Source organism: Anabrus simplex, chromosome 8 (genome assembly GCF_040414725.1).
Source record: "Anabrus simplex isolate iqAnaSimp1 chromosome 8, ASM4041472v1, whole genome shotgun sequence".
NCBI lineage: Eukaryota > Metazoa > Arthropoda > Insecta > Orthoptera > Tettigoniidae > Anabrus > Anabrus simplex.
This window is the reverse complement of record NC_090272.1, coordinates 246,294,634-246,305,290: the sequence shown is the minus strand read 5'-3', so window position 1 is coordinate 246,305,290 and position 10,657 is coordinate 246,294,634. Positions and strand designations below refer to the sequence as shown.

The 10,657-nt window shown below is 44.6% G+C and overlaps 1 protein-coding gene and 1 non-coding gene across 2 annotated transcripts in view; one reads left to right on the top strand and one right to left on the bottom strand.

Annotated features, from left to right (window-relative positions):
• Window positions 1–6,678: 6,678 nt before the first annotated feature.
• TRNAS-CGA (transfer RNA serine (anticodon CGA)) lies at window positions 6,679–6,755 on the bottom strand. The gene has a single exon. It is a non-coding gene; the product is annotated as a tRNA-Ser (tRNA).
• Window positions 6,756–9,162: 2,407 nt separating this feature from the next.
• Window positions 9,163–10,657, top strand: part of gcl (germ cell-less) — a 320,949-nt gene continuing 319,454 nt past the window's right edge. The window contains exons 1-2 of the mRNA XM_067152237.2: window positions 9,163–9,587; window positions 10,078–10,201. Coding sequence (XP_067008338.1) covers window positions 9,421–9,587; window positions 10,078–10,201 — 291 coding nt within the window. The 5' untranslated portion in view covers window positions 9,163–9,420. The remainder of the gene's footprint in view (window positions 9,588–10,077; window positions 10,202–10,657) is intronic.

The window sequence follows — 10,657 nt, the reverse complement described above, 5'->3', positions numbered from 1 at the left end:
TTGTGAAGGTAAATGAAATGGCGTATGGCTTTTAGTGCCGGAAGTGTCTGAGGACATGTTCAGCTCGCCAGGTGCAGGTCTTTCGTATTGACGCCAGTAGGCGACCTGAGCGTCATTATGAGAATGAAATGATGATGAAGACGACACATACACCCAGTCCCTGTGAGAGCGAAATTAACCAATGATGGTTAAAATTCCCGACCCTACCGGGAATCTAACCCGTGACCCCTGTGACCAAAGGCCAGCATGCTAACCATTTAGCCATGGAGTTGGACAGTTGTGAAGGTAATAGTGGGAGTAGTGGTAGTAGACAAAATGGAGATGGAAGGCAGAGGGGACTGTTGGGGTGGGCGAGATGAATGTGCATAAACAGTGGGATAGTCGGAAGGATGAGAGGGTAGCTGCTGTGCGACATAGTCGGGAGTAGGTACCACTTCATGTAGTCTTCCCTGGATTATGGCGCCGCTGGTTACGAGGGCTGCCTCTGTATAAGGATCTCGTAGATAGGCGAGGACCTGCGTGGAAGGGCTAGCTGTGGATCGTTCCCGGAGCCGGATAGCAGCGCGGACTGAGAAACCTGACTTGCATAGTTCAGTGAGAACAGCATATTCCCCAAGGGCAATGTCCACGTCTGTGATGAGGCAGGTATCCATGTTGGAGAGGGGAGGCGACAGCCAACTAGGCGTCTGCCTGTTTTATTGTTCTTGGGCTGGCTGAGTTGCTGATGAGGTGAGAGCCACCCAGCCAAAAAAAATAGTGGACGTGTGACATGACGTTGTGGGTGGGCGACGATGCACACAGGTGAACAATCTATCTATCAAATGCTTTCATTCCCCACCCTGAAGGGGTGGGGCAGTCCACCTAGAGGGTGTCGCCCTCTCTCTGGCCAAGAGATGCGGGCAGGTTGAGGAGATGTGACGGAAGAAGGAGGTGGGTAAAGGATGTGAATATATGGGAGAAGACTTGTGCCTATGCCTAGCTGTTGAATTTCGTTGAGGGAGTTTATTAGCATAGATGGTTACAAAGTAGTACAAAAGATATTACACAGATTTAAAAGTACGTAGTAGGATGATATAAAGGCTGTTGGACGAAGGTGGGGTTAGTGCTAGAGGTAAGGGAAAGGGCTAAGATGTGAAAGATACAGGAGAAGTTATGCAGGGAAGTGAGTAAGTTGTGGAGAGGGTTTGTTGGGTGTGGTATTGGAGGAGAAAAACCGGGTGGAGGAGGTTAAAAACGGATTTGTGAACTCAACAGAAGGAAAGGAGGAACCGACTGGGGACGGCAAGGGGGTGCATGAGATCGGTTAGCGGGTTGGGGAGGAGAGCGAGATGGTTCAGTGTGATGATGGCGGCCTTGAAGATGGCTGCCGTTGTTGATGAAATGCTGGGCGGTGTCCGGAGTCGGCAGATGAAGGCGAACGAGGTGGGTAGGTCCTGTAGCGTTGAAAATCCGAGTTGCTCGGCGAACTGGTGTTCCTGTCAGGCAGAGGTCTTGAAGTATGGCGTCGTTGGATAAGAGCGGGTCCACTCCTCGGATGACGCAGGTGCAATCGGTCGGTGGTGGTGGCATTGTGTCGGTGGTAGTGTCTGTTGCAGGCGCTGGTTCTTGACTTGATGAGGTAGAGGTGAGAGGCGTGGTGATAGTAGTGGTCATGATAGGGATAGGGTGAGTTGTTACCGTAGTCGTGAGCGAAGTTGTGAGGGAGGTGTGAACTGGGGAGGTTGTGAGGGTGGTAGTAGTGGTGGTGGTTGTTGTAGTGGTGTAAGGAAAGGACAAGGGTTGTGGCAGGGGTGTGTAAGGAGGTGGATCAGGCGAATAGTCCGGGAGTTGCTCTAAAATATTGCTGGGAGTGTCTTCCATTTGATGGAGGTGCTGGCATATTTGTGCACCAGTGGCGACAAGATGGTCACGTTCGGTGGATGTTTTGAAGAAAAGCAGGACGTCGTTTGATGGGACGGAACCTTCATGTAGCCTAGTTGTGCTGTATACTCCAGACTTGCGGAGTTCATATAGGATGGTGTCTTCAGTGATGAATTGTTGGACGTCCAGGACAATACAGGTGTACATGTTGGGAGGCCGACTTCCGACTTGGTGTCTGGCATATATACTTTGTTGGGTCGGCTGGGTGCAATAGTAGAGTTGCGGCGTCACCCGGCCGAATCAAAAATGAGGAGGTAAGGATGTACAGAGTCAACTGTTGTGCCAGACAGCAAACAGCCGATGATGATCATTCCCCCCAGGTGAACTTATCAGAAGCCCTAAGTTCCCAAGGAGGGAATTAGGTATTTTTCCACCAATAGAGCAGGTCAAAAAACAGATCAGATGTAAGACTTTTTCAGACTTAGAATTTCCATTCGGAATTGCTAGGCGGGCAATAATTCCATTGTGGAGTTTTATCTCCCATATGCAGTTATCAGACTGTGCCTCTTATATAGGGCTTCTGATAAGTTCACCTGCATACACCCCAGCGTCAGTAGGTAGGGTCTGACACATCCCACTCTGATGAGTCTAGTGTCAGGCCTAAGACAAAACGCTGGTTAATAGAACAAATGCCTGAAAAAGCCTTACATCTGATCTGGTTTTTGATATGCTCTATTTATGGAAAAATATCTAATTTCTTCCTTGGGAACTTAGAATTTCTATTCAGAATTGCTAGGAGGGCAATAATTCCATTGTGGAGTTTTATCTCCCGTATGCAGTTATCAGACTGTGCCTCTTATATAGGGCTTCTGATAAGTTCACCTGCATCATCCTTTGCCGTCCGACTGTTTGCAGCACTTCAAGTAGCCACGGAGGTTTATTGCCTCTTGAAAATTTTGGACTAGCCAGGTGGACGAAAGCAAATCAGTGAGGTCTCACCTCGGGACGTCCTTCATCCCACTGCACGTGGATCAGCTTGTATTCCAACGTCAATCCGTTTCCTCTGGCATTCTTTACATCTCTCTTGGGACTTGCGTCAACAACCATGTACCCATTCATGCCATATTTTCCTGCCAGTACTACTGCTACTACAAGCACCACAGCTACCTCCATTGCCACCTTCGGACAATTCGCCGCAGACACCGCCGCCGTTGCTTTTCACACAGCACTGATGTCCAGCCATGCAGCTACGAATTATGAAGCCCGCTCTCTACCTGTGATATCAGATCATCATCCCTACACCTCCCGAGCACGATCTGCAAGGAGGGTCACTCGACCAGCCCACAGAGAGGAACGAGCACCACGTCACCTGGCAGTGGATTCAGCACCACATTTGGCCACAACAGACGGAACATCTCCTCCCATGGATACCAGAGTACAGCCCTCTCTACCATCTGCCACTACTTTCACCACCACCAGCAGCTCCCGGCTCGCATATTCCTCCATTTCCGGCACTAGACGACGCATTACCCACCTTCGTTTTCTCCAGCAAACACCCTCTGGAACACATGCATTTCTCCTCTCCAATCCTTCCCCAGAACTTCAGTCACCCCAAGCCATTTTCACCATGCTTCTCAACTACAACTTGCGCCGAGAAGACTCGCCGATATCCAGAAGACATCAAAAGGAATAATCATCAAAATCAACTGAGACACTGCAGCTAATCAACTCGCCAACCAAATCGGAGCAACTCCCTTCGGATCAAACGCCTCTCTCCAACCCCTTCCACCACCACCCATGCAACCACCACTTCCACCAGCCCGTTATCATCAGCTAAGCTGTGTCATCCGTGGTGTGGATCCTTCACTCGCAGAAGAAACGATTGTTGTCGAGCTCAACGCGGAGGGAATACCAGCTCTGAGGGCCTTCTGCATCAGGAATGTGGCGGGGTAACATTTATGGTGCGTATCATCCTACCAACATCTGCTGACGTGGACAGACTACTTGCCAGTGGTGTCTCAATCCATCGTCATCATCACAAAGTCGAGCCGTCCCGCGCTCCACCTCCACTGTCTCTCAGATGTGAAAAATGCCTCCGTTATAATCAACACACAACTGCACAGTGCAAAGCAAATCATCCCATCTGCGGGTGTTGCACCCAACATCACTTCACCAACAAGTGCCCCAACACACTTCAAACCCCCCGGTGTCACACCTGTGGTGGCAACCATGCAGTTTATTCTCGCCGATGTAGAGGCCGTCCTGCACCTCTCCCAAACCACCCTGAATTAATAGCCCCCGTTCGCACTATCGACCCACCAACCACGCCAACTCGTTCACTATTTCCCCATCCTACAGTTGAAGATCTGATCAGATTTGTAACAGTTTCATTGCTCAATATCCACCCATACAACAGATCGCTAGTTCAGAACCATCTCCAGGATGCAGCAAATCAGACGCTCAATTTACACTTCCTCACAACGCATTCTGGTTTAAATGCCCATTTCAACTTTACACCTTTAGAAACTCTTGTATAACCCTTTTCATGGTATTTTCAGCCTCAGATGCATATCCAGTAACATCTTATATTTCCATGTTACGTTGCCATGCACTAAGGACAACAACATCAAGCATAAAAGAGAGGTGTAAGTGCACTCAGAACCACGCAATTGCCTATCCTGTATATGTATTCATAACCTAATATTTGTCATGTACATCAGGCGTACGATTATTAAAAAAAAAAAAAAAAACAACCACGTTACTCCTGAAACAATATACTGATATCTACTTCTATATATTTAATTATTTACCTTGTCTAACAATATTGTAATCAAGTATGAAATTCAATAAAACTTAGCCCAATAGACATAAATTCCCCTTCCATCTCCTTCATTTCACACTTCCTTTACCCAACTCCCTCTTCCCGCACATTTCCCCAACCCGCCCGCATCTCTTGGCCAGAGCGAGGGCGTAACCCACTAGGTGGCCCGCCCCACCCCTTCAGGGTGGGGAATGAAAACGAGAATAGTAGCAGTAGTAGTAGTAGTAGTAGTAGTAGTAGTAGTAGTAGTAGTAGTAGTAGTTCACCTGCATACACCCCAGCATCAGTGGGTAGGGTCTGACACATCCCACTCTGATGAGTCTAGTGTCAGGCCTAAGACGAAACGCTGGTTAATAGAGCAAACGCTTGAAAAAGTCTTACATCTGATCTGTTTTTTGACATGCTCTATTTGTGGAAAAATACCTAATTCCCTCCTTGGGAACTTAGAATTTCCATCCACTAAGTGGTATATTCCGAGCTGTCAGTGGAGAGGTGGCGTGGGAGGACATCAGTAGACAAATAAGTTTGAGTGGTGTCTTTAAAAGTAGGAAAGATCACAATATGAAGATAAAGTTGGAATTCAAGAGGACAAATTGGGGCAAATATTTATTTATAGGAAGGGGAGTTAGGGACTGCAATAACTTACCAAGGGAGAGGTTCAATAAATTTCCAATTTCTTTGAAATCATTTAAAAAAAGGCTAGGAAAACAACAGACAGGGAATTTGCTAACTGGGCAACTGCGCTAAATGCAGATTGGTGGTGAATGATTGATTGGTCCGAGACACTCAGCCCGCGGATAGTGATAAGAGTAAGGACAATGAACTGCGAGTAGGAAAGAACCATGTGATATAGATGTTGATTCCCATAGGGAATCTGAAATATTTGTTCCGAATGAGTAAATTTATAATACCAATATAAATGGTCCGTTATTGGACATTATAAATTTTCTAGCTAACTCATTCCTGGTTGTCAGCGTTTCGCCCCCGTGTGCTAGGCTGGGCTCATCAGTTGGTACCTAGCACACCTACCAAGACGCTGACTAGTGCATACCCTGCGTAGGCTAATTGTAGCCAAAGGCAGTGCAAATGCACTATGAGAGACTTTGTCTCATTACCAAAAATTGATGCCTGCTTGGCTATCAGATGATACAGATGTTGATTCCCGTAGAGAAACTGAAATATTTGTTCTGAATGAGTAAATTTATAATACCAATATAAATGGTCCGTTATTGGACATTATAAATTTTCCAGCTAACTCATTCCTGGTTGTCAGCGTTTCGCCCCCGTGTGCTAGGCTGGGCTCATCAGTTGGTACCTAGCACATCTACCAAGATGCTGACTAGTGCATACCCTGGAGGCCACTGCATAGGCTAATTGTAGCCACCGGCAGTGCCAATGCACTATGAGAGACTTTGTCTCATTACCAAAAATTGATGCCTGCTTGGCTATCAGATGATATAGATGTTGATTCCCGTAGGGAATCTGAAATATTTGTTCCGAATGAGTAAATTTATAATACCAATATAAATGGTCCGTTATTGGACATTATAAATTTTCCAGCTAACTCATTCCTGGTTGTCAGCGTTTCGCCCCCGTATGCTAGGCTGGGCTCATCAGTTGGTCCAATAACGGACCATTTATATTGGTATTATAAATTTACTCATTCAGAACAAATATTTCAGATTCCCTACGGGAATCAACATCTATATCATCTGATAGCCAAGCAGGCATCAATTTTTGGTAATGAGACAAAGTCTCTCATAGTGCATTGGCACTGCCGGTGGCTACAATTAGCCTATGCAGTGGCCTCCAGGGTGTGCACTAGTCAGCATCTTGGTAGGTGTGCTAGGTACCAACTGATAAGCCCAGCCTAGCACACAGGGGCGAAACGCTGACAACCAGGAATGAGTTATCGAAACAGACTTTCAACGTATTAGGTCGTGTTACGTACATGTAGTACGTGTTGAAGAGATGTTAAGTACAGAACAAAAATGGCCAGCCGGACACCAGTGGGATCCGAACCCACAACCTCCCGATTTCGCGTCGGTTGCTCTACCAATTGAGCTATGGTGGCCTAGGCCATCTTTGTTCTGTTTGAAAGGATCTGAGCTACAGGTCTGGCACTACTGCTAGCACACTGTAGAGTGCGTTTAAGTCGCCCGTTGTGGGGCATGTCAATGAATATTCATTGGCACTGCCGGTGGCTACAATTAGCCTACGCAGAGTATGCACTAGTCAGCGTCTTGGTGGGTGTGCTAGGTACCAACTGATGAGTCCAGCCTAGCACACGGGGGCAAAACGCTGACAACCAGGAATGAGTTAGCTGGAAAATTTATAATGTCCAATAACGGACCATTTATATTGGTATTAGGAAAGAACCATGTAACATGAATATTCATTGACATGCCCCACAACGGGCGACTTAAACGCACTCTACAGTGTGCTAGCAGTAGTGCCAGACCTGTAGCTCAGATCCTTTCAAACAGAACAAAGATGGCCTAGGCCACCATAGCTCAATTGGAAGAGCAACCGACGCGAAATCGGGAGGTTGTGGGTTCGGATCCCACTGGTGTCCGGCTGGCCATTTTTGTTCTGTACTTAACATCTCTTCAACACGTACTACATGTACGTAACACGACCTAATACGTTGAAAGTCTGTTTCGATTACAATGCGGTCGTGAAAATTCAATATTCAGGAATGAGTTAGCTGGAAAATTTATAATGTCCAATAACGGACCATTTATATTGGTATTATAAATTTACTCATTCGGAACAAATATTTCAGATTCCCTACGGGAATCAACACCTATATCATCTGATAGCCAAGCAGGTATCAATGTTTGGTAATGAGACAAAGTCTCTCATAGTGCATTGGCACTGCCGGTGGCTACAATTAGCCTACGCAGGGTATGCACTAGTCAGCGTCTTGGTAGGTGTGCTAGGTACCAACTGATGAGCCCAGCCTAGCACACGGGGGCGAAACGCTGACAACCAGGAATGAGTTAGCTGGAAAATTTATAATGTCCAATAACGGACCATTTATATTGGTATTAGGAAAGAACCATGTAACACTCACATTAACAACATTGTGAACAGAAAATGTTACGCTTTTATAAAAAATAAAATAGAAACTAGAGAGGAACTTGATCATTTCATTCTTCTTAGCAGATCATTTTTTTTTTTTTCCACAGATTTTTCTTTGTGCTTGTCAGTAGTACTTTTCTGTGAAAGTATGGAATTTTTCTACACATGTTCATGTATGCTGTCAATAAAACTTGAGGTAGACTTTCCAATGCTAAATTTAGAATTTTACGGGGATGAATGGCAGACCATCTTCTATTTTCTACAGTATTTACTACCTAACGTTAATATTATTTTGTACGGTTTTTCCGCTGCAGAGGGGTACGTTATTCACTGAATTTCTTTATTGAGGTGTAAAGTGTGATTCAAATATGTTTATTGAGTGATTGGCTATATTGTTGAACAGAAATATACAAAACACTTAACGTGTGCTGTAATGAACAATCGTGTTTCAATGCCAGCGAAGCAACGCTCGGTGGTAAAAATGGGAACTAGGCCCGTATCGCTCATATTGTTGTATTGGGAAGGCGTATTAGCGCAGTTATAGTAGAGGGCGATGGTTTGCCAGTCAGTTATTTAGGTGGAACGTAGCTACTGCCGACAATGGGATTCGAACCCACTATCTCCCGGATGTAAGCTCACAGCTGCGCGCCCCTAACCGCATGGCCAACTCGCCCGGTCAAAGAAGACGGTCTGCCATTCATCCCCGTTAAAAAATTCTAAATTTAACGTTGGAGAGTAGAGGTAATAACTACGGTATTTGAAAGATTTTTCAGCTTTTTTCAAGTGAGCTCTGCGCTGCATTTTCACGTGACGAGCAGGTACATTTGGAAGAAGCCAATGAACCTTCAATAGTTTAAGACTTTAAGTTGCAAGCTCGAATGGCACGCGAGGTACTGAGAAAGAAATCTGTGAATTATTCTGGTATTTAATGAAAATATCAGTAACGTCTTCTTGCATAACCTGGACATTATAGAGAACAGCTGGATGTCAAGAGTGTAGATTGTTCCGAGAACACTATCAGTTTTATTGAACTTGTTTAAATCTCACTAGTGGAGTCAGTCAAAATAACGCAATGCATTATGTCAAGTTTAAAAATACCGTCAAAAGTTGCCATGTGTTTGTATAAACATGAAGGTGGTATTTTCTGCGGTGCCAACCTAGACATACTGAGAGCTTCAAAGTGAGTTCAAGTAGCCCAACCATTTGTCAAGATATTGCATTCAAAAGTATCGGTATTATAACAAAAGCAAAAGATTAGCTTTCATACGTAAGAACATTTTCAAAAAGTGTGTATTTTATGAGGTATGAGGTACGGAGATTTTGGTGAGTTTTGTAGCAAGTTGATTGCTCTGTATTAATACTCGGTTTGTTTATTGTTTTTTGTTCAGTTACTCACCCAAGTGGAGAGAGAGTGCAAGCTTTTTGTCTACTTTCATTTACTTTCTCTCAATATAAAATATTAGTGACTGATTCATTTAAATGCCTGTGAACAGTTCTTACAAGTACATTTCAGTTCGTTTCGGCATTTGAATATGTTTCTCGATCTTAGAACAATAATTTCTGGTAAAATCATTTATATCTCCATGGTGTTACCGAGTTAATGCCCTTTTTTGGATGGCAATTTACGAGGTGAAACTTCAGTCTGACTAAAGACCATGGGCGAAACCTGGAGTAAATTTCTGAGCGATTATTGTGATACTGGTACTCGTGCCGTTGGGAGGAGTGTTCGAGCTCTTGTTGGAAGGAAGCGTAAGCGGGACGAAGATTATGACGAATCAGCTGAGTTGGATGTTCTGCAGAATACGTTAAACACACCAAAGAGGTAGGTTCCTGGTTCTTATACCTGCTTTTGGTTATTTGATGTAACAAATTTGTAACTAACCATCATTTAGTGAGTCACTTATCTGTGATAGAAATATGGTTAGCTCCTAGTTGTAAATTGCCGAATATCGTTTTAACACCGTACAGATACACCTGAATGCAAATTACATGCTAATACATCGGGGTGGGCAAATAGGGTTGATCATTTGCATCATTAGAATAAGATTGATAACATTTTTGAAGAGAGGAGCTGTAGATTTTTAACACTTAGCAAATTAGGCAAATGAGAAAGAATCAAGAAAGGATACACTAAGCATGAAACGAAAATTTAGTTAGAAAGGGGAAGATCATGGTGTGTTCTAAATGTTGCTGCAAATCCCCAGTACTGTCCATTTCGTCTATGAAATTTCTATTGATAGAAAGTACGAGGTCTCATTGTATCTGATCTGACATGAATTAATTGACAAAATTTTGTATTTTTTTTCCAACAGAAAGAAACTAATCAGCACAGCACAGTACATTTATCAGGCACTGTTTAAGGAAGGCAAAAACAGTGATGTCACAGTCTATGCTTTGGGAAAAGCCTGGAGACTTCATAAAGTGTACCTTTGTCAGGTGAGTGTACAATAATAAATTTAATCATTACTCCAGCTCGTTGGACAAGACTTTCGCATCCGTGGAACGACAGTCGTTTGTTTACATGCTCGCGGCCTTCTCTGAAAGGATGTTGTCAAGCGGTGGAGTGCTGCCAACCTCTGTACTTAGGAACTAATGAGTGAGTGGAGCTTCAATAGCTGGTGATGGTGATTATTGTTACACGATTGGTGAGCAGTTGTTCTTGCCATGTGGACATTAGGATAGGACCTGGACAAGACCATTGGTCTGGAGTGGTTCTTGCCGTGCGGACGGTTAGGATAGGATCTGGACAAGACCTGTGATATAGGGACCAGCAAAGAGGGTCTGGGGGTGTGAAGCTGCGAACTGGCCCTAGGCCTCTAGTTGCATGTGGAAACATCATTGGTCTGGACTGGTTCTTGCTGTGCGGACGGTTAAGATAAGACCTGGGCAAGA